This window comes from Caretta caretta, chromosome 1 (genome assembly GCF_965140235.1).
Source record: "Caretta caretta isolate rCarCar2 chromosome 1, rCarCar1.hap1, whole genome shotgun sequence".
NCBI lineage: Eukaryota > Metazoa > Chordata > Testudines > Cheloniidae > Caretta > Caretta caretta.
Genome location: NC_134206.1, coordinates 124552476 through 124574355, shown reverse-complemented (window position 1 = coordinate 124574355; position 21880 = coordinate 124552476). Strand labels below are relative to the sequence as shown.

Sequence of the window (21880 nt, the reverse complement as noted above, 5' to 3'; positions counted from 1 at the left end):
AGCCATTGATGGATCCATCCTCCATGAACTTATCTAGTTCTTTTTTGAACCCAGTTATACTTTTGGCCATCTTAACATTCTATGGCAATGAATTCAATAGGTTAGCTGTGCACTGTGTGGAAAAGTATTTCTTCTTCTTTGTATTAAGCCCCCTGCCTATTAATTTCATTGGGTGACCCTTTGTTTTTGTATTGTGGGAAAGGGTACACAACACTTCTCTGTTCACTTTTTCCACACCATTCATGATTTCATAGAGGTCGATTATAGCCACCTGGATTGTCTCTTTTCCAAGCTGAACAGCCCTAATCTTTTTAGTCTCTCCTCATATGGAAGCTGTTCCATATTCTTGATCATCTTAGTTATCCTTCTCTGAAACTTCTCCAATTTCACTATATCATTTTTGAGATGGGGCAACCTGAACTGGACGCAGTATTCAAGGTGTGGATGCACCATCGTTTTATATAGTGTCATTATGATATTGACTTTTTTCTGTCCTTTTTTTAATAGTTCCCAACATTCTGATAGCCTTTTTGACCACTGCTATGCACTGAGCTGAAGTTTTCAGAGAACTATGCATAATAACTCCAAAATCTCTTTCATTAATGGTAACAGCTAATTTAGAACCTCTCCTTTTATACGTATAGTTGTGATTGCTTTTTCCAACATGCATTACTTTGTACTTACTAACATTAGATTTCATCTGCCATTTTGTTACCCAGTCACCCAGCTCTGTGAAAACACAGTTTGGTCGACAAAAGTCGGCTTTTGTCAACAAAACAGTGGAGGAGTTTACACTGCAATGCTCCTCCTGATGATTTAACTGTACTGCAATGCCAACATAATAAAATCACCAGGATGCGAGGCATAGAGCTTTTTGCAACGAAGTTAGAGCGACGCAATGTCAGTGTCAACACTGTGTTATGTCACCATTCCTGGCCTTCAGGGTGTGTCCCACAATGCCTATCATGGCCATTCTGGTCACCAATTTGAACTCCGCTGCCCTGCAGCCAGGTATATATGCATGCGCCCCTCTCTCTTTAAAGGCCCAGGAATGTTTTTAATTCCTCTTCTTGTTTGTTCGGTCCAAACAGCTCACATAGCATCTTTCCAGATGACCATGCTGGCTCTCCCTCCTGGAGCACACCAGAGTTATTGGATCTGCTGAGTCTGTGAGGAGAGGCGGCTTTGCAGTTTCAGCTCTGCTCCAGTTGTAGGAACTTTGATACCTATGGGCAGATTGCTTGTGGCACGGAGAAGGGGCATGAAAGGGACATTCACCAGTGCCGTGCTAAGATCAAGGCGCTGAGGCAGGCATACCAGAAGGGAGGCCAATTGTCGGTCTGGTGCATTGCCATAGACATGCCGTTTCCTTACAAAGAGCTGCACACCATCCTCGGTGGCAACCCCACCTTCACCGCCAAGAGCCCCATGCATACTTAGGGGGGCTGGAGACAGCAGCCAGCAGATTGAACCCAAAGGATGAAGTGGAGTTGGAGGAGGAGATGGGACAGGCAAATGGGATGTCTATTGGGGTGGTGAGCCAAGACCTCTTTTTTAACTTTGGAGGGGTCTAGCCAGTCTCAGCACTCCAGCTCTGGTGTGCATGACACAAAAGAGGGAAGCTCCGGTAAGCATCCACTGTGCTTTGATACTGCAGGGAGACATGAGGTAGCCCTTTGTTTTGTTTTTTTCCCAGGGTAGTAGGGGGATAGAAATAACCAACACAAGCGCTGTTTGCATCTGCTTTTCATTCCCCTGTGCACTGTGGAAAAGTTTGTTGATGCACACTGGCACTCCCGGGAATCCTCCATAGAAATCTCTAGGAAACTTTTCTGGAGGTACTTTGCAATCCTCGGCTGAAGGTTCCTTGTTTCTTCCCCCACAGTAGGAAACTTGCTGCACCAATCATCAATTACCTGTGCAGGCATCAAAGCAGCACATAAGCAAGCAGCATACAAACCCGGTCTGCAGTTGCATGCATGCAGGAGCTGCATCCTTGGTTACCCACAAGAGTGAGGTCTCAGCTGCTATCAACCCTGACTGTATAAAGCAGTGCCAGTATTCATAATAGTGGCCCTAGGCTCTTGTATTGATACCCCTGTGAACCCCACCCTTTCTCCCATCTTGCCCCTTTCTCGCCACCCCAGGCCGAACTCATCATTAGGGCTCTTGCCGTGCTCTGTACTTGCTAAGGGAAAGTGAGAAAGTGGTGTATCTAGCTTGTATGAATCAAGGCTGTGAGTGCACTCACAATAGTGCCTCTGTCTATCATTTCTTTAGCTTCTGCAGATGTTCCCTTGAGGATCTCCTCCTGCACACTGGCTGAGCAGCTCTCTCTGATGAGACAAACTAGGAGGAGTAAGGAAAACATTCAGGGAGATGTTGCAATCATCTGAAGCTACTTATAGCGAGTAGAGAGCATGAAGAGAGACTGAAAAACTGAAAATGGATAGCCAGGAGAGGAAACGGGCAGGAGTGGATGATACACCTGCTGGAGGACCAAACAGACATGCTGAGGTCCCACCTGCAGTGCAGGCAGAACACATGTGCTCGCCTCCCCCTGCAGCCCATATAGAACTTCCTTCCATTCCCTTCCCAAACTCCACACACACATTCCTCACACGTTCCTAGGTCATCACAGTACCCCATGCATTCCACCCCTTGGGACATGTTTCACAATGACAACTGGACATACACCCAGCTGTGAGAGCTTCATTTCAAAAAGCGCTCTTCGGGATCACATCCCTTGTAGAAAATAGAAACATTTGTATAGCTGATGAATAAAAATGTACGTATAAAAAGAAAATGAATATTTATTTGCCTATAACACATGGTGGTTGCTGCTGAAATTAATACACAATGGCAATCAGTGTATTAGCAGAGTATAATTAATGCACACAAGGCAATCATTAAAAGGCTCACACTACAGTGAAAGAAAGCAATGCCTGGCTCAGTGCATTAAAGAAAAACACAGAATAGTGGGGCTCCTTCTCAAAATGCTCCTGCAAAGTCTCCCTGATTTGAACAGCCCCCGCATTGAACCCCTCTAACAGCCCTGGTACTTGGCTGCTCAAAAGCAGCTGCCAGCCGATTTACCTCAACGCTCCACCCCTGCAGAAACTTTTCCCCTTTAGCTTCACAAATGTTATGCAGAGCACAGCAGGCAGCAATGACCATGGGAATATTTTCCTCACTGAGGTCTAAACTGCCAAAAAGGCAGCGCCAGTAACCCTTTAATCTGCCAAAGGCACATTCAACGGCCATTCTGCACCTGCTGAGCATGTTGTTGAAGTGCTCCTTGCTGCAGTCAAGGTTTCCAGTGTAAGGCTTCATGAGCCATGGGAACAAGGGGTAGGCTGGGTCTCCCAGGATCACAATTGGCATTTCCACATCCCCAGTTGGAATCTTCTGGTCTGGAAAGAAAGTTCCTGCTTTCTGCTTTCTATATAGGCCAGCATTCCTGAAGATGCATGTGACATGCACCTTCCCTGATCCCCCACATTGATGTCAGTGAAATGACCTAGGTGGTCCACCAGCGCTTGCAATACCGTAGAAAAGTAGGCCTTTCTGTTAATGTACGCCTTCACAAGGTGGTCTGGGGCCAAAATGGGGATATGAGTGCCATCTATCACCCCACCACAGTTAGAGAATGCCATTGATGCAAAGCCATCCACTATTTCCCACACAATTCCCAGAATCACAGTCCTTCGTAACAGGAGACAATTAATGACCCTGCACACTTGCATGACTGCAACCCCCATGGTGGACTTTCCAACTCCAAATTGGAAGTTTGGAAGCAATCACCACTCACTTCTCCACCGTGTGGGCAGCTCTAATTTTAGTGTTCATGTGCCAAAGGACAGGGGAAAGCTCCGCACACAGTTCCAAGAAGGCAGCTTTGTGCATCTGAAAGTTCTGCAGCCACTGCTTGTCACCCTATACCTGCATCACGATGCAATCCCACCATTTGTTGGCTGAGCCCAGTTCCCAAGCCCAGTACCGATGGTTCACCATGTGCAGAAGCTCCATGAATGCAAACAGCAATCTTGAATTGTTTCTTTCCATGGCACACAGCAGGGCAGACACCACGGTGTCATTATCTTATTCACAGTTCATGAAATACCACAGGATCAGCTGTGTTGTGTTCTTAATGCTCATCACAAGACTGGAAAGCAGTGTGAGACAGATGGCGGGCATGCAGTTTACACTGGTGGTTGAAAAGCAGCGCAAAACGTAGTCAGAAGCCCATGGAATGATGGGACAGAGAAAACTGCATCATGGGACAGTAAGCCCGCCCCCACAAGGCACTGTGATCCCTTGCCAGAGCACCCAGGGGCAAATGGTGACGAGTTGTACAGTGGGATAGGTACTCATGGTGCATTGCTCTCTCTGTCAACGCAAGAGCACCAACTGTGGACACACTCCACCATCACAAGGAGTATTGTGTGGATGTGCAAAAATAGTTTAATTACAGCAGTAGATGATTGTCGACGTAACTTAAGTTGACTTAACTATGTAGGGTAGACATAACCTAGCTCTTCAAACTTAACTATCTTGAATAACTTTGTATTATCTACAGACTTTGCCATTTCACTGTTCACTCCATTAATGACCTGGAAAAGGAATATGTTGAACAGCACAGATCCCAGTGCAGATCCTTATTTCCCCTTCTCCATTCTGAAAACTAACCATTTATTCTTATCCTTTGTTTCTTATCTTTTAATCAGTTATTGATCCGCACAAGGACCTCTCCTGTTACCCCATGGCTACTTAGCTTCCTTAAGAGCCTTTGGTAAAGGACCCTGCCAAAGGCCTTCTGGAAATCCAAGTACACTATATCCACCAGATCACCGAGATCCACATTTTTTAACCCCTCAAAGAATTCAAACAGATTGGTGATGCTTGACTTCCCTTTACAAAAGCCAAAAACTTTGATGTGGGTATTTCTCCCACCTCCTCTGCAGCAAACACTGTGGCACAGAATTTATTTAGCTTCTCTGCAATGACCTTGTCTTCCTTGAGTACTCCCTTAACATCTTGGTCTTATAGTGGCTCCACTGCCTGTTTAACAGGCTTCCGACTTCTGATGTACTTTAAAAAATTCTTACTGTTAGTGTGCGCATCTTTAGCAAGTTGCTTCTCAAATTCTTTCTTAGCCTGCCTTATGAGGGAACAATAAAGGGAACAAATCATTTAGGTCAAGATTCTGCAAATTTTTCAGGGCAGGAAGACTCCTCTTTAAGTCAATGAGGGCAAAAAGTCACAGAAAAACTTGAAAAATTAAAAGTCTAATTTGATCTGCTTAAGGAAGGGAGGATGTAATCAATGAGGCAACAAAAGTAGGAGTTAGTACAGCACATAATCAGTAGCGAGAATCCCCCAAAGCCATGCATCATGGATCCACCCACTGACTGCAGGAGTCATTAGACAAGGGCAATTCACCAAAATACCAATGTAAATTAGAAACTCCTCATTGTCAGGACTTACTTTTGGCTGGGGAGGTTACTGACTGTGTTGGGCTTGGCTATCATTGCCGTTACATCATTTCAGCAGAGTACAAAGCAAGTTAACATGATCCACACCACTTTCAGGAAACTTCGCCAGGAATGGGAATAAGAGTAGGGTTACCATATTTCAAGTTCCCAAAAAGCAGACAGTGCAGGGGGCAGGGGCAATGGGAAGGAAGGGAAGCTGAAGGGGGCGTACCTCCCGTGAGTGTGGGGGGGGGGAGGCAGTGTCACTCCCTGTCACAGTGGCAGGGCAGCTGGCACAAGCCCAGGACACAGCAACAGTAGTCAGTCAGCACCTCCCAGGGCTGAGTGGGGGCAAGGGGGCATGGGTAGGCAGGATTCAGCAGCTGTGACTTGCAGGGGAAAGGATCACTCAACTGCAGATGCAGGGGAATGGCCCAATCAGCAGTGGATACAGGGCTGGGACCAATTGGGAAGCTGATCAACGGGGGCTCTTTCTGAACTGCAGCTTCTCTACTCTGCAAAAACCGGAACATTTGCTGTTATTTGAAAACCCCGCTGGGACAGGGAAAGCAGGCTCAAAAAACAGACTTTGTCTGGGGAAAACAGGACATATGGTAACCCTAAATAAGAGCAGCAGAAACTAAACTCCACTTCCTTGGTTCTCGTAAGAGAAACCTGTCAAGAAAAAGAATGGCTAGAGGTTAGAAAGGCAAATCTTCTATAATAAAGTTAAAAAAGAAAGCCAAAAAAGAAAGTCATTTTAAAGGTAGTGACTTCAAAATAAAAGAATAATGGATTGTGAGAGTAAGGTGGAGATAGAAGCATCTAGCGCCTACGAACAGTCCCACAGAGCAAGTGGGGTTTTAAAAGTAACTAGAGGACATACTGTGGGTTCATATTTATCACTGCACCATTACAGAGAACACAGGACATATGGAGGTACCACTCCCCCCCGTATGAGAAGCGATCCTAGGGCATTGCAGATAACATGAGCAATTAGTCATTTGGGGGATGCAATGATATAATACAAAGAAAGGAATACAAATGACTGTAAAGGTGGACCTCAGTGCAGTGAAAGGGGTGCAATGCAGCATAACAAAACCGGGGTCAAAACGCATGACAGGGTGCAGTAGTAGTCTGCAGTGGAGAGAGTGCTCCCTGTACCACAGGTGGTTTGCAATGCAAGACGGCTACGGCAAAGGGTTGCAGTGTAGAAGGGGTGCACGGTAGTGCAGGAAGGTACAATATGAGGGGAAGCAGCGGGAGTTTGCAGAGCAGAAGGGGTTCAATACAGCACACTGCAGCACCGGTGTAATGCAAGAGGGGATGCAGCGCAGGGAAATCCCATGCAAGGTGGGGTGTGTAGGACACTGCAGCACAGGGGGATGCAGAGCCGGGAAATCCCATGCGGGTGGTTGGGGGGTGCAGTGCCGTGTAGCGCAGTGGACTGCCATACAAGAGGGAGGCGCCGCGCAGCACAGCCCGGGGGGACGAGGCAATACATGGGCACGACCCCCGGGGAGCATTAAGGACAGGACTCACCCCCTGACGCTCTGCGACACAAGCCCGTGACACCCGCGCGCGCTACCCAGACACTGCGCGAGCCCGCGCGGCGCCCGCCCGCCCCCGCCTCAATCCCGGCGGCGACCAGTGGAGAGGCCGCGATCCATTGATCCCCGAGAGCGCGTGCGCCCCCCCAATCGGCCTACCAGAGAGCTGCCGCGTGCCGCGTGACGCAGCCGAGCCAGTCACTCACTACAATTAATAAATTCCTCTTCCCGCGGGCCTGTCCTCCGGCAGCCAAAACCCCGCCCCCGCAGGAAACGGACCCCGCCCGAAGGCAGCAGGGAGGGGGCGGGCGGGCCGGCCGCGCGGCGCGCAGCGGAACGGGTCTGGTGGCGGTGGCGGTTTCCTGGGGAGCCTCGTTGGGACGCGGAGCGCGAGCACGAGCACGTACTCCTCGCGCAGGCTCTAACGGCGCCGGGCTCTGACCCCCCACCCCACCCCCCTCTCGCGGTACCGGGGCGGGCGATGGGGCCCGGGCTCCTGCTGCGCGGGGCCGCCGCCCTGTGCGCCCGGGGGCTCCGCGCCGCAGCGGCCGGGAGGCTCTGCCCGCTGCTGCCCCGGCCGCCCGCCCGGCTCCTCCGCACTGGGGGCTGCCGCTGCCTCCGCGCCGCGCTGGGGCCCCCGGGCCAGGGGAAGCCGCCCCGGAGCGTGGGGCGCGGGCGGGGGGCGGCGCACAGCGAGGAGGAGGAGGAGGAGGAGGAGGATGGTGAGCAGGAGGATGGTGAGGAAGAGGAGCTGGAGGAGCTGCTGGCCCCAGGGCCGCCTCCCGGGGCCCAGCGGCTGCTCGTGGTGCACCCGGCCGTCAAGTGGGGAGCGAAAAAGCCCCAACTCACCACAGGTGAGGTGCCGGGGACTCTCCTCCCACGGGCCCCGGTGCTCAGGGCACCAGCCTCGGCCCCCGAATCCTCTGGGTCTTTCTTTTCCCTGCAGCGGCGTGTTCCGGGCGGGGCAGTGGCTTGTCTGCCTCAGGGTGAAATCCGAGTGGAGGGAAGACACAGGCAGATTTTTTTTTTTTTACCTTGACGTAGCCGCTGGCTGACATGGGACCCTGCTCCCCCGACATGGGATGTACCTTGCGTCGTTTCCTCCAGGTGAAAACTGCCTGTGCCTGGCCTTTGTGAGGATTTGACGTCGAGGTAGCTATCCTGAAATACAAAGCACGTCTCTTTTTGCAGGGGAGACAGAGGGGAGCCTTTCCCAAGCTAACTACTCAGACACTGACACCTGACCGATTGTAGCACGGTAGACTTACTGACTTAGCCTCTGTGTAATCGAAAATGCGCCTGTCCACCTCCTATCCTGTCAGTTGTTGCCCTTTTCGCTCTTAAAGCTTCTTCAGGATCTTTATGGATTAAATAAATCTTCAAGTATGTTAAGTGTCGTTACAAAGAGAACAATGAGCAATTGTTCTTTGTCTCTACTGGCGGTTGGACAAGAAGTAATGGCCTAAATCTGCACCATGGCAGATTTAGGTTAGATTAGGAAAATCTAACTATGGGGGTAGTTAAGCTCTGGCATGGGCTTTTCACGTGAGACTGTGGAACCTCCATCACTGGAGGTTTTTAAGAACAGGTTGGACAAACACTTGTCAGAAATGATCTAGGTTTACTTAGGCTTGCCTCGAGGTAAGGGGCTAGACTTGATGACCTCTCAAGGTCCCTTCTAGCCTTACATTCTAAATATAAACTTTACATTGGGAGGCAAGCAGGAATGGTTGGCAAACAACCAGAGAACAATTTTATCTCTTTAAGAAGTTTGCTATGTATTTTTTTCACATTATCAAGATACAAAGTCTAATTGGCCAACAGTTCTAGATCAGCATATGTTCCCCCTTTAAATAATGAATGCCACATTGACACTGTTTTGTTGCAAACTTAGATCTTGATTCTACAAACACTTATGGACATGATCAACTTTTTTCAGGGCTTGTCTTCACTTCAGTGTTAGCTCTAGTTATCTACACTCAAGTTGACTGAGATAACCACTCCAACTCATGCTAGGCTATGCTGCAATCTGCTCAAGCATCGGCATCGCTTGAGCTTCAAGACAAACGCTCTGACAGGCCAGTTAGTTAAAGTCTAAAGCACCACTTAACTCATGCTACAGATTTTTGTGTGTGCATGGGAGTCAAGTTAGGGGCAACATTCAAATTATACCTCAAGCTAACAAGGCAATGAAGATAAGCCCCTCAATGAAGTCTCATGGGACTGTTAATGTGTTTAAAGTTAAGCAAATGCATGTTTCCAGGATGGGGGCCTTAGTAAGGAATACTGAGTTGTCTCTGGTTTCATTTCTCCACCACTGCAGCTAGTTATAGACATGTCAGTCTCTCTGGGATGGTAAGGAGTTTTGCCTTGGGTGACACCACTACAAATGCTCCTGTCCTGCAGAAATCTGTAACGGAAAGCACTGGAGATCACATAGTTTAGGGTATTTTACATTTGCATTTGATTCCTTGTCCTCTTCTTTACCAGTCTTATTAGTGGGAATCTTTCTAATATGGTCCGTAACAGCTGTTCGTGATTTTCAGATATCATCCCTTCACTGCCACTTTAGTAGACTTGTGCTTCAACCAATGCAGCCAATTTGATGAGGCAACTGTTTTGTCCAGTATAACTTTAAGGCACAAATTATGAGACTTCCACCACTTTCTTTGGGAGACTGTTCTTCAGCCTAATTTTAATTTATCTCATTCATAGGAAGTTTATCTAAATTTCATTCTAGTTTGTCAGTGTTGCTGGCCACAGCCTGTGTTGAAAACTGTTTTAGGAAGTGCTGTTTTCAGAACTACTACATGTACTACAACACATGAAACAAACTGGGTCAGTGGTTCTCAACCATTTCTGTACTATTTTCTCGTGTTATAAACAAAAAAAAAATTTTGCACTCTCCTCCTGTCTAGCCAGAAAGGCAAAGAGGATGGTTGTGAACCGATTGAAATCTATTTATGACCCCCAAGTGGAGAACCTGTTCACTAGGTGAATGTTTCAAATTTATTCCCAGCTATCTCAAAGAAAAACTCACTTAACCAATCTGGCAAATTTTGGCAAAAGAGAAGACTTTTTTTTAAGTAGGAAGAAACTTTTTCAGCAAATAGAATTTAAAATATCGAATACACTGTTTTCCATTTAGAGTGAATGGATGATAAATTTTCTTTCTCCAACAATTTTCCTAGGTCCAGTTCTGCAATTTGATTTGCCTGGGTAACCTTTATACCTGTATGGGGTCCCTTTAAACTCAGTGAGGCTCTGTACAAGTTCAAGAGACTACCCAGGTTACTCAGAATGCAAGACTGGGGCCCTGCTCTGCTGTGTTTCTAGTAAAGCAGGAGTCAGTATCGCTGCCTATTGCTATTCTGTCTATGAACCAGCATCACTGATGATGTCAGGAACAATGTGCACAACTCTAGAAGTTCTTTAAATATTTCTACAAAACAGTAAGGAGTTATTAACACATTGTTTTGCTGTCACAGTTTTCCCATCATCTTTCTGTAAGTAGGCTTAAACAAAAATTTTGATAGTAACCCTTTTAGGACTGAAGTACAATGTTGATGCAAATAACTATGTAATTTCCTTGTTAATTTGTGCAGATTTTTTGCCAATATAGTTAATACCAGTTCCTCAAATGAAAATGACTTTTTTGCTGATGTAACTACATCTAACCTAGGGCTTTTGCTGTCCTATCTATGTTGGTGAGGGCTATAATTTTTTCACATTCCTAACCAACAGAGCTATGGTGGCAAAACTTTTTTAAGTGTAGACCAGGCCTCACTGTTTATGTTCTTATTGCAAATGTTGGAAATATGTGTGCAGAGTTAGGACTGTATACTATAATCTTTTTTCTTTTTCCAATGCTAAAGCTGAATTACAGATCGCTGAAGCTGTTGCTCTAATAAACACCCTTCATAATTGGACGGTTTTAGATAAAATAATTATGTCTACAAAAACTCCTGACAAGAAGTTTATTTTTGGCAAAGGAAATTTTCAGATTCTGACAGGTAAGAAGAAAACAAAAGATACAGTATATCATACTAAGTGAAAGATTTTTACCCTTCTTAAGCTAATTAATGATTATTGCAGACACAGGGGAGAGTTAAGGTTTTGTCTACTTCATGGCCAGGTTTACAAACAAACTCCAGAGATGTTAATTAAAAACATGCAAGATGGAAATAACCAATACTTGCTGTAAGGACTTGTTTTCACTGCAACAGTTAACATGAGTTAATACACTTGAGTTACTCTGCTCGACCTAGTCTACATTTGCACTACAGAATGATTGGGTGAGATATAACTCCAGCTGTTGAATCCCCACAGCATTGCTAGCTTGAGCATCAGTAGCACTCGATTTCCAACCCACCGCCTGCCAGTCGGGCTAGCTCAAGCCTAAAGCACTTAAGTTGAGCTAGAGATTTTTGTGTGTGGATGGAAGTTGGGTATGGGTCAAAACTCAAGTTTTAACTTGAGCTAACACTGCAGTGAAGACAAGCCCTAAATGTGTGATATATAGTATGATTCTAAATACCTTAGGTAAAGGTATGCAATATACAGGGTGATTCTGAATAAAATTAAGTGACTGACTTAAGTAAAGGTGACAGCTGCCTTTGACCCAGGTCAATAGTGATCAAAACCTGATGACTAGTCAATAGCCTATGTGAAGTGAGTTCATATTCTTAGGCCCAGATCCACAAAGGGATTGAGGGATTGGAATGCCTAACTTTTAGGGGCCCAGCTGCTCAACAGAATCCACAAACCCTCGGCTTTCTGTGCAATGCATGGGGAGAGAGAAGCACCTAAGAATGGGATCCACAAAAGTCTAGGTGGGCAGCTGCTTAAACTAGCCATAGCAGATGCCAACAAGAGGAATGCGTCCTAAACCCTGCCCCTCAGGGAGTTAGGCACCTCAATCTAGGCTGGAGGAGGAGACACACATAAGCACTGACTTCCTCTCTGTCTGGGGGAGTGCTTGACCTCTGCCCAAGCCTGCCACCACTCCATCCCTTCCTCTAAGCCCCCACCACAGACCCCGCCCCCACTCCACTCCTTCCCCCAAGGTCCCACCCCCACCTCTTCCTGGCCCTGAGAACATCCTGTCCCCACTCCTCCCCCTCCCTCCCAGCGCCTCCTGTACAATGGGTTCTAAGCACATGCTATTTTTTTCCGTGGGTGCTCCAGGGCTGGAGCACCCAAGGAATTGGCACCTATGGAGACACGTATCTCTGCTTGGGATCCACAGCCATGAACCCTCTCTTGGAGTCAGTCACCTAAGCTGTTTCTTGCAAGAATGGTGGCTGTACATGCCTAATGCCACACAAAATTGCTAGTGCAAGTGGATCTCCCTTATAACCTTTAGCACAGTGAGTAGAGCACTTACCTGGGATGTGGGAGTCCCCAGTTCAGTTCCCACCCCCACCTGATGAAGTTAAGGGCTGTGAACATGGGTTTCACACCTCTCGTGAATGCCCTAACCACTGGACTATAGATTCATTCTCATGCTCTCTGGACCAATGCATATTTAAGTAGTTCTACATAATTGACTTGCTCATTAGGAGAGATTGAGAGAGACCAATGTTAGACTATCCCGTAGCCCAGTGGTTAGGTGGGAGACATCTGTTCAGGAAGAGAGAGGACTTGAACCAGGGTCTCCCATATCCTGGGTGAGTACCCTTTAGTCCGCTGGCTAAAGCATCAGGGAGAGCCTGCCCCAGCCATTTTGTGTGAACAAGGTAGGAGGGGGAACACCTATCTTCATCTGGTTGGAGGAGTGCACTGGGGCTTAAGTGTGTAAAGGTGTCCAGGCACTGCCTAAGGCAGCAATGTGCATGCCTAGAGGCAGAAATTTAGGCACATAGGGGACTTCCACAGCAAAAATGTAGGCAGCGAGGGAGTTTGGGCCCCTAGATGACAGCTGAACAGTGATTCTGAGGATTTCATATCCACATAAATTGTACACTTAGGCACCTAAATCCTTTTGTGGATCTGGGCCCTAATACTCTTCCTAGTCTCCGTGTGTCAGGAAGAAGCATCCTAGCATGTTTGTTGGCAGTCTCAGCAGCCCATAATCCATAGACTGAATGGGCCTGGAAGCAGAACTTTATCCTCTCATCCTTTTTGGTAGTCCTTTTAGAATACACTTGGAACACATAGTCACACAATGTGAAAGCATGTACTGCTGTGCCTGTTCTGTAAACAAAGAGTGTACCTTCGTGTGCTATCAGTCTGTTATTTCATGAACACTGCATTCACTTTTTAACACATAATTAAAATAGCCTTTTTGCTCTAGATTGGCATTAACCATTACAAAATTACACAATGCAATCCTCTTTATTTAGAAAAGATTAAAGGATTACCACACATAACGGCTGTCTTCTTGAATATAGAAAGGCTCTCTCCACTGACAAAGGTAATTTAAAAAACAATATTTAAGTGTATTTTTTTTATGTTCTACATTAGTGGTGGGCAATCCCATCAGGGTAATCCAGCCACTGAGAGCTGCAGGCGACCCACCAGCGGATTACCCTGTTGAGCCACATGCAGGCCACAGGTTGCCCACCACGCTTCTACATCCAAAGGCTGTGTTTGGAATGTACTGATGCTCTGAAAAGTTAAGGCCAACTTTTGACTCAAAAGCTGCACATGACATTTTTTTAAGCCAATTTGGCCAAATTATGCCTGATGTAAGCAAAGCTAGTTCCATTGACTTTATTGGGCATTATACCTCTTCATGGCTGAATTCGGCACACTGACATCCTGGTGGTCTTTTAATCTGGGTTCTACTCCCAGCCCTGCCGCTGGCTCATTGGTATCTTGGACAAGTCACTTCATTTTTGTTCCTCAATATCTCCATCTGTAAAATGGGGGGAAACTTAGCCTTGGTAAAGCACTTCAGGATTTTTGGATGAAACATTCTCTATATTAAAATGCTAGGCATTAATATTTAACAGGAAATTAGTTAAAAATGCAAGCTATGCATATATTTTAATTTTCATGTACTTTTTTTTACACTTTAAGTATGTTTTAAAGTGACACTGGTTATAATTTATACATTTTAAAAAACCTTAACTTCATTACTAATGATTCCTTAGATGATTAAAACTGGAAAAAATTAAAAATGAATATGCTCTTCACTATTTATGCTCTGCTTTTATTTTTTATATTTCATTTAGGGAAATAGAAACCACTGGTACTTGTCACTTAGACATTGTAGTGATAGGCAATTTTAGAAAAGCACTGAAAATAGACAGTGTCACTTTCTAGTTCTCATGCATAAGCAGCATCCTGCACTGTTTTGGTTGCAATCTCTGCAATTATTATCATCTGTGTTATTCTTTACTAGTTGGTTTTATTTAAAGTTTTTAGATGATTATGGATAGAGTTTGTGAAAAGATTTTAAGTTCCACATTTTTTGACAAAAATAAGAGACACATTTTTCTCAAAAGTGTACCAGTTTTTCATCCTTCTCTCATTTGTGGAAATCTTTCTATTGATATTAGGTTTTATAAAAGCTTGTTTTACCAAACTTATATCTTGGACATAATTTAACATGATAGTGGCCATGATTCAACAAGGTACTTAAGAATGTGTGTAACTTTAAGCGAATGAGCAGTCCAATGAACTTCAATGGGACTACTCATACTTAAGCACCTTACTGAATCAGGGTTGAACCAGCTTCCAGCAGAAAAGGAGCTCTGTGTAAGCTCGCAAGCTTCTCTCTCTCACCAACAGATGTTGGTCCAATAAAAAATATACCTCACCCACCTCGTCACTCTACAGTTTAATTTCTTCACCCTGCTGCATGCATATTGACTTATATACATCATCATAAAAAACCCTCAGGTTATCTTATCTTATGTTTTTAAAGAAAGAACTGGAAGATGCTTGGGGAGTGACGGTTTTTGACAGATATACAGTTGTCCTTCATATTTTTCGTTGCAATGCTCGGACTAAGGAGGCAAAACTTCAGATTGCGTTGGCTGAAATCCCACTTCTCAGGTACTTCCAATTGTGCAAATAGCAGATGTTAGTATTTCGATATAACATAAAGGCATATTCTTCACAATGACTAAAATGGTGGTACTATTCTTGGGGGTGGAGGAGTCAATGGTTATTTTTTGTATAATATGCTTTATAGCATTTTATGCCATTAACTGTCCAGAACAGATCAGAATATAGCATTGCTTTAAGCTTTTCACCATTGACTAGCCACCCCCCAAAAAAAAGATGTTCACAAGATATCCTTACCAAATAAATTTCTCTTGTGAATTGCTAGTTCATCCTAATCCCAGTAACCTGCCAGGAACAGCAGCAGCAACTTTCTTCTTAGAAAATATATGGCAAATTTATAGTATATAGGGTTAGAATTTTAGCTCTCAGCAGAGGAGTTGAGAATACCAGATTAGAGTCTGGTTGATTTATGTGTGTATCCCACATCAAATACTGGCAAGTTAAGTACATGGTATATTTTGTATAATTACCATTCCGATACCTGACTGAAGTCAGTGGGAGTTATGTATGTGCATCTGACAGTATGATTGGCTCCCTGAAATTTTGGCTCAGTCATTTTTTGTGCAGTTATTATTTGATAACGGTGTTGTCTGTTGAGGAGCCAGGAAATTTGGATTCCATTCCTAATATGGCCTTGGGCTAGTCGCTTAACTTCTCTGTGTCCCAGTTTTCCCAGCTGTAATATTAGGTTATTACTACTTAGCCATGTTTGTGAAGTAATTTTAAGATCCTTTAATTAAAGTCATTATATTTACTTTGGTAAAAATGTTACTCTTCTTCGATTGCCAGAACAAATCTGAAAAATGAGATGTCTCAGTTAGATCAGCAAAGAGGTGGATCAAGATACATCATGGGTTCAGGTAAAGTGTAAATATTTGTGAACTGTAGGATTATCCTCTATAATCTACGACCAGGTTTAATTGCTTTTTGGAAGTCATGGTAGTTGTGACCTGGGTGGATTGATTTAAGAAAAAGCTATTTAAATCAATTTAATTATATAAATCAACAAGTGGAAAGTCTTGATTTAAGTTGATTTTAGTCAGCTTGTCCATTTGTACTTCAGTTATTTTCTAAAGAAAGCTGTGTTCTCATTGGCTGATACAAACATGTTGATTTTCAACTAAATAGAGCCTTTACACTAGATTTGGTACATCTGTTTGCTATCTAGTAGGGTACACTGACTATAACTGTACAAGTTTATTTAAGCAATTATATAGCTTAATATTTTCAGATTCTTATTGTATATTTTTAGTATTTTAAAAATGATGAAATTATATAGCGCTTATTTACTAGATAATTTAACTGTTTGCTCATGGCTTGTGTCAAGCTGCATTAGATTGGTAACAGGAATTTAATTAAACATACAAAACAGCCTGTAAAATGTATTTTTATTTAACAAAACAACCTTAAATATTTTGGACACATAAATTACTGTATTTTTCCATGAGCTGGAGAGTAAGTTGCCCAGGTGGGTGGAGTCATAAATACTCATGATTTGAGAATTGAGCCAATCAAAGCTCAGGTAGAGAGAAGCTATAAAATAGGAGTATGAGACCACCCAGTGGGCTCAGTGGACGATCCTGATGACATACATGACCATATACATATACCACATTAGTATTATTTTTAAAATGCCTAAAGATGTGTTAGTTGCCAGAAAGGGCAATGAGCAGGCTATATGGTTGCTGTGGTATGACACCTTTAAAAGTCAATTGTAACTTTGTCATGGTTCTGTGTTAGTTAAGCAATTGAATTAATGTATTCTTAAGACTGCTTTGAATTTATATTGTCAGTTCTCTATCACCGTTTTAAGTAGTTTCATAACACAGCTTGATTTCCATCTCTCTTATTGGTTGTTCAGCCACTTATTAGTTTATATTCTTTAGGTGAGACTTTCATGGAAATGCAGTATCGTCTCTTGAAAGAAAAAGAATTTAAAATTAGGAATGCCCTGGAAAAGCTGAGAAGAAAGAGGTCTGTACTCAGAACTCAGCGTAGAAGGCGTGAGTTTCCAGTTATCTCAGTAATGGGCTACACTAATTGTGGTAAGAAAAAACTCCTGAAATTATAACACAGAAAAGCTTACATTTCTAATATTTAATTAGAAGCACTAGCTAAAATCTCATTTCAGCATGCATGGGCTTTGTGTTACAAAATTTTAATTAGTTCCCTGATTGTCTAATGAATACATGTCAATGAGAATTTTGGTAGAAAGGCAAACAAAGCTTGCTGTTTGTTAGTGAGATCTGCTGCACTTCTAGAGCCATGGTTTGCCCTTGATAATTGCTCAATTCCTATTATTGTCAGTAGGCATTCTGCATACTGTACAAGGAGAGATTATGCCTCTTAATGTGTATCCTTATCACTGGTCAAAATGGGTACTAGGTTAAGACGCCATTCTAACTTTATAACTTTCTGTAGACAGCCAGCAGATAGTAATTATTTTCAATCAGTACCATCATGAGCTGGATTTAAACTGGTGATCTAGGGGTAAAAGTTCCTGTATCCCATTACTCAATCATTTGAGACATATATGTTAATTTTACTTGAAGCAGTCTGTTTAAATTGTGTTTTATTCAGCTTTGATTTCTGTTAGGGAAAACCACTTTGATCAAGGCATTGACTGGAGATGAAGGACTGCAGCCTCAGGATCGACTGTTTGCCACTCTTGATATTACAGCTCATGCTGGCTATCTGCCCTCACACCTGGCAGTTATTTATGTTGACACTATAGGGTTTCTCTCTGAATTGCCTCATGATCTCATTGAGTCCTTTTCAGCCACATTAGATGATGTGGCTTACTCAGTAAGTAATTGATTCTAAAACATATCAATGTCTGGACTATTGTCTTTGGGACAGTCTTCACCTTTGCAGAGGGGTGGGAGTTAACTGGCTTGCTGTTTATAGTGGCACATCTGACTAGCTTTATTGCAACATTTGGTTGGTGGTGGATACTTTCGTCACTATTGCACAATATCTTGTTTTAAGCCAGTATTCCACTTTTATGTTTTGTGTATTTTTAAGTGTGACGATTTCACAAATAAAATGTATACAAAGTATCCATGTCTGTTCCAATATAATTGTATAAAAACCTAGATAGAGGTTTATGGATCTTTGAAAATACCTTTTTTGACAGAAAGGTGTAGGGAGAAACTTTTTTTAGAAATTTGTTTAAAATTAAATTTATTTCAGTACCATAAATAACAGCCCAGTAGGTGATGAAATTATAGCCTGAGGTATGAATAATCATGAAATTAATTTAAATGTACTTTCCTAAGACTTCTCTATTAAAATGAATTTCAAACAGCATTAGAGCCATACAGTTCATATACATACCCACAGACATGTAAAAACCAAGTTAACATATAAAACTCATAAAAATGACATTTTGAAAGCTAAGACTCCAACTGTCTTTATTTGTCCTTTTCTGCCTAGTTATTGCAGTTTATGCAAGATGTTACTTTTGGACGTCAGTTTTTAGAAATTTTTAGAATAATATGTAGGCCTGAGATGCTGAACCATTTTGAGTCAGGTGCTAAAAATAAAAGGTTGCTATATTTTGGATGCCTGTAGTGTGTCACTTGCAATATGCTTCTTGCTCAAATCTCTGGTCATGGGTGCACTAAGGCCTAATACTGTGTATACAGTTTGTGCCAACAGATTTACTGCGTACCAGAGGTTCTCCATCACTGACACAGGTGTACTAAAGGCTATGGGGAAGAATAAAGTTCTAGAGTGTTTTATAGCATTACAAAAAAGCATGTATTACCTAATATCCCACTTTCTGTTGGCTAGGATAAAAATCACTGCCCATTTTATAAGCTTTTTGAAGTGTCTGAGTTGTTCTTTCTGTACCTCCCCAAAATTACACAAACAGTGTGTGGCATTGGATTTCTTCAGGGCTATTACCGCTCTTTCTGCTGTTCTTTTTCAAGTCCTTGTCTTTGCTCAACCTTGGCTTGGAAAGATGAGCCAATTTCTCCCCGAAACCTAAGAAAATCATAACTAACTTGGTTGGGAGGGTTTGTTTTGAGGCCATATGAGGCAGTTGCACCCCTTTATGGAGCTAAGGACCAAGCTACAGACCTGCTACACATCTAGCCTTCCACTTTGGAGTAAACATTTGGTCGTGATTTGAAATCTGTTCCAGAAATACAGCTTAATTTGTTAACCTGTCGATGTACTCCTCACTACAAAGGAATGTCCCTCATGAAACAGAAATGCCAAATATTATTTTAAAACAGCCATTATCACCAATAATCATATTGTGTACTTATATTTGCTAGGATTTAATAGTTCATGTGAGGGACATTAGTCATCCAGAAACTGTCCTCCAGAAAGCAAGTGTTTTGTCTGTTCTGAAGAATCTTAATCTTCCAAGCCATTTACTGGATTCAGTTGTAGAAGTTCATAACAAAGTGGATTTGATAGAACGGTAAGAGGAAAAGTACAGTTCTAAAACTGTTGTTGCACTTTAACTCATGTTTCCTAGTTGTATTGTAGCATTTACAAGTACTGTATTTACTTGTATCATTGCGCACGCATACTTGCAAAGGTTTCAGAGTAGCAGCCGTGTTAGTCTGTATTCGCAAAAAGAAAAGGAGGACTTGTGGTATCTTAGAGACTAAACAATTTATTTGAGCATAAGCTTTCGTGAGCTACAGCTCACTTCATCGGATGCATACTGTGGAAAATACAGAAGATGTTCTTATACATACAAACCATGAAAAAATGGGTGTTTATCACTTCAAAAGGTTTTCTCCCCCCACCCCACTGTCCTGCTGGTAATAGCTTATCTAAAGTGATCACTCTCCTTACACTGTGTATAATTTCCAGCACAAATCCAGATTTTCTCTCCCCCCACCCCACTCTCCTGCTGGTAATCTAGTTTTCCAGTCCTGCAGGGAGCTTCCAGCCACTTTTTGTATACACTACTAGAATACTGGTTCCTCAGTCCTTTCCTTATATAAGGATCTGGAGATCCTTGTCTTTAGAAGTAAAATAAGATCGGAGCTCATTATCATCTGCAGATAAGATGTCTGTGTAGTCAGACACCAGAATCTAATGTACAGCCAAATAGTCTGTTTGGAACACATCCAGCCTTTTTAGAGGTACAACCCCTCATCTGCATCTCAGTTAAGTCACCTGCTCTGCCAGCACATCTCTACCTGACGGTTGTTATCTTCCAGGTATCAATCCCCTGAAACAAATGCTATAGCTGTTTCTGCTCTTCTTGGATATGGATTAGAAGAACTGAAAGGGGAGATTGAGAGAACAGTTTTGAAAACAACTGGGAAAAATATTCTGACAATTAAAGTCAACTTAGCTGGACCTCAACTAAGGTAAACAATTGTGACTTCTACAGTCAGACTTTTTGAAAGGCGGGGGTGTGTGTGTATGTGTGTGTGTATAAATAATGTGAAACTTTATTTTCTGAGAAGTTGACAAATTGTATTAATTTTGGTTTCAATCTGTGATAAGAATGGGGAGACAACTTTTGAAGTTTTGTCTGACCAATCTCCGATGAAATGATATAGTCTCCCAAAGAAGTCTAGATGCTGCTTTTTTTAAGTGCTCTTTTGTAGGAGGACTTATGAGAAGTGATTCTTCTACATTGTGTAATTTACTACGTATATGCATACAAAATATTTTTTTCAAACAAAGAACCTCTTGGAGCTAGAGCCACCCTTGAATCCAATAAAAGACCACAAATCTTAGACATTTTGTAAAGTATTATACCTCTTTTCAGAACAGGAGTAGCTTATTGTGGGAGCAAAAATAAGGATTTTTCCCTTTGTTGGGCTTATTTGTTTCAAAGTTTGGAATTACTTGCATTTAAAATGTATATAAATATCCTGTACTTGATGTAAAATAAAGGCCTTGTTTTGTGCATTATTGAATGCATGTAAGGTGCTGATGAGTTTTTCTTTTCAGTTGGCTGTATAAAGAAGCAACAGTTCAGGAAGTGGATGTTATGCCTGAAGATGGCACAGCCAACGTGAAGGTGATCATAAGTAATTCTGCTTTGGGCAAATACAAAAAACTTTTCCCACAATAACAAGTTATTTATTCTGTGCAATAGTCTTTGGAAAAAGAACTAATCAGCTGGCAGTAAGGCTTTTTGAAATGAAAGTAATAATCTCTGTGTTCATATGTGGGCAGGATTGACACAATCTCTACTGCATAAGTTTTTTGGAAGTCTGACAGTGAGCTGAAGTTGGAGCTATGTAAAATAGTGTCAGTGCTTCCTAAATGCCTCTTCATGGAAATACTACAGACCTCCAGCCTCTTTCCATTGACAAACACATACCAAGGAAAGCACTAATTTCAGACTATGAAACGTTCATCGGTGTGTATTGGAACTGCACACAACAGCTGCTCTAAACTCTGGCCCTGGAGATTTTCTGAACCACTGTGTGGTAACCAAATTCAGTTTCAACACATTGCCAAGTTTATTAAATCATGTATGCTAGTTTTTATGTAACAAGTTTAAGAATAAATATTGTTTATTAGTGCTGGTCCTGGCTACTTTTATTTCATGACTGGAAATTATAAACTATAGAGGGAAAAGAGAGATTGCTGGCCACCACACAATTGCTTAAGCATCTTATAAATAATAGAAGGTAGAGAGAGTGCTGTGTTCATTAAGCAGTTTGCTTACTAAAAGGTTAGTGCAAAGGATTTAGTTAATTATATGAGGGTAAAAAGTGCATGTCTATGTAGAGTTTTAAGCAGGGAAATAGAAGAAACAAACTTTTCTACAACACAAATCTCCAAACACAATAAGGAACTGCTACCTAGCCTTGAATATTGTTTTAAATATTATAGAAAATGTTAAGG

General features: G+C 42.7%; 2 protein-coding genes across 16 annotated transcripts in view; one reads left to right on the top strand and one right to left on the bottom strand.

Annotated features, from left to right (window-relative positions):
• The window catches only part of LOC125640550 (cohesin subunit SA-2), a 93482-nt gene extending 85167 nt beyond the window's left edge, over positions 1 to 8315 (bottom strand). For 11 of the 15 annotated variants that reach the window (XM_075130965.1, XM_075130973.1, XM_048859204.2 and 8 more), the window contains exons 1-2: positions 7184 to 7437; positions 5488 to 6149 (exon numbers count right to left, since the gene is read on the bottom strand). Coding sequence is in view for 1 of the 15 variants with exons in the window: in XM_075130972.1 (XP_074987073.1) it covers positions 5488 to 5531 (44 nt within the window). In the remaining 14 variants the exon portion in view is untranslated. Of the gene's footprint in view, positions 1 to 5487; positions 6150 to 7016; positions 7164 to 7183; positions 7438 to 7873 lie in introns of those variants that run through there. The other 4 variants (XM_048859223.2, XM_048859232.2, XM_075130992.1 and 1 more) reach the window with 4 other exon arrangements.
• GTPBP6 (GTP binding protein 6 (putative)) lies at positions 7491 to 21558 on the top strand. The gene is made up of 10 exons (XM_048859401.2): positions 7491 to 7878; positions 10900 to 11037; positions 13369 to 13439; positions 14898 to 15028; positions 15830 to 15900; positions 16927 to 17085; positions 17637 to 17845; positions 19327 to 19475; positions 20230 to 20382; positions 20975 to 21558. Exons 1-10 carry the CDS (start codon positions 7506 to 7508, stop codon positions 21096 to 21098), a joined length of 1578 nt encoding a protein of 525 aa, XP_048715358.2. The 5' UTR covers positions 7491 to 7505; the 3' UTR covers positions 21099 to 21558.
• The last annotated feature ends 322 nt before the right edge of the window (positions 21559 to 21880 follow it).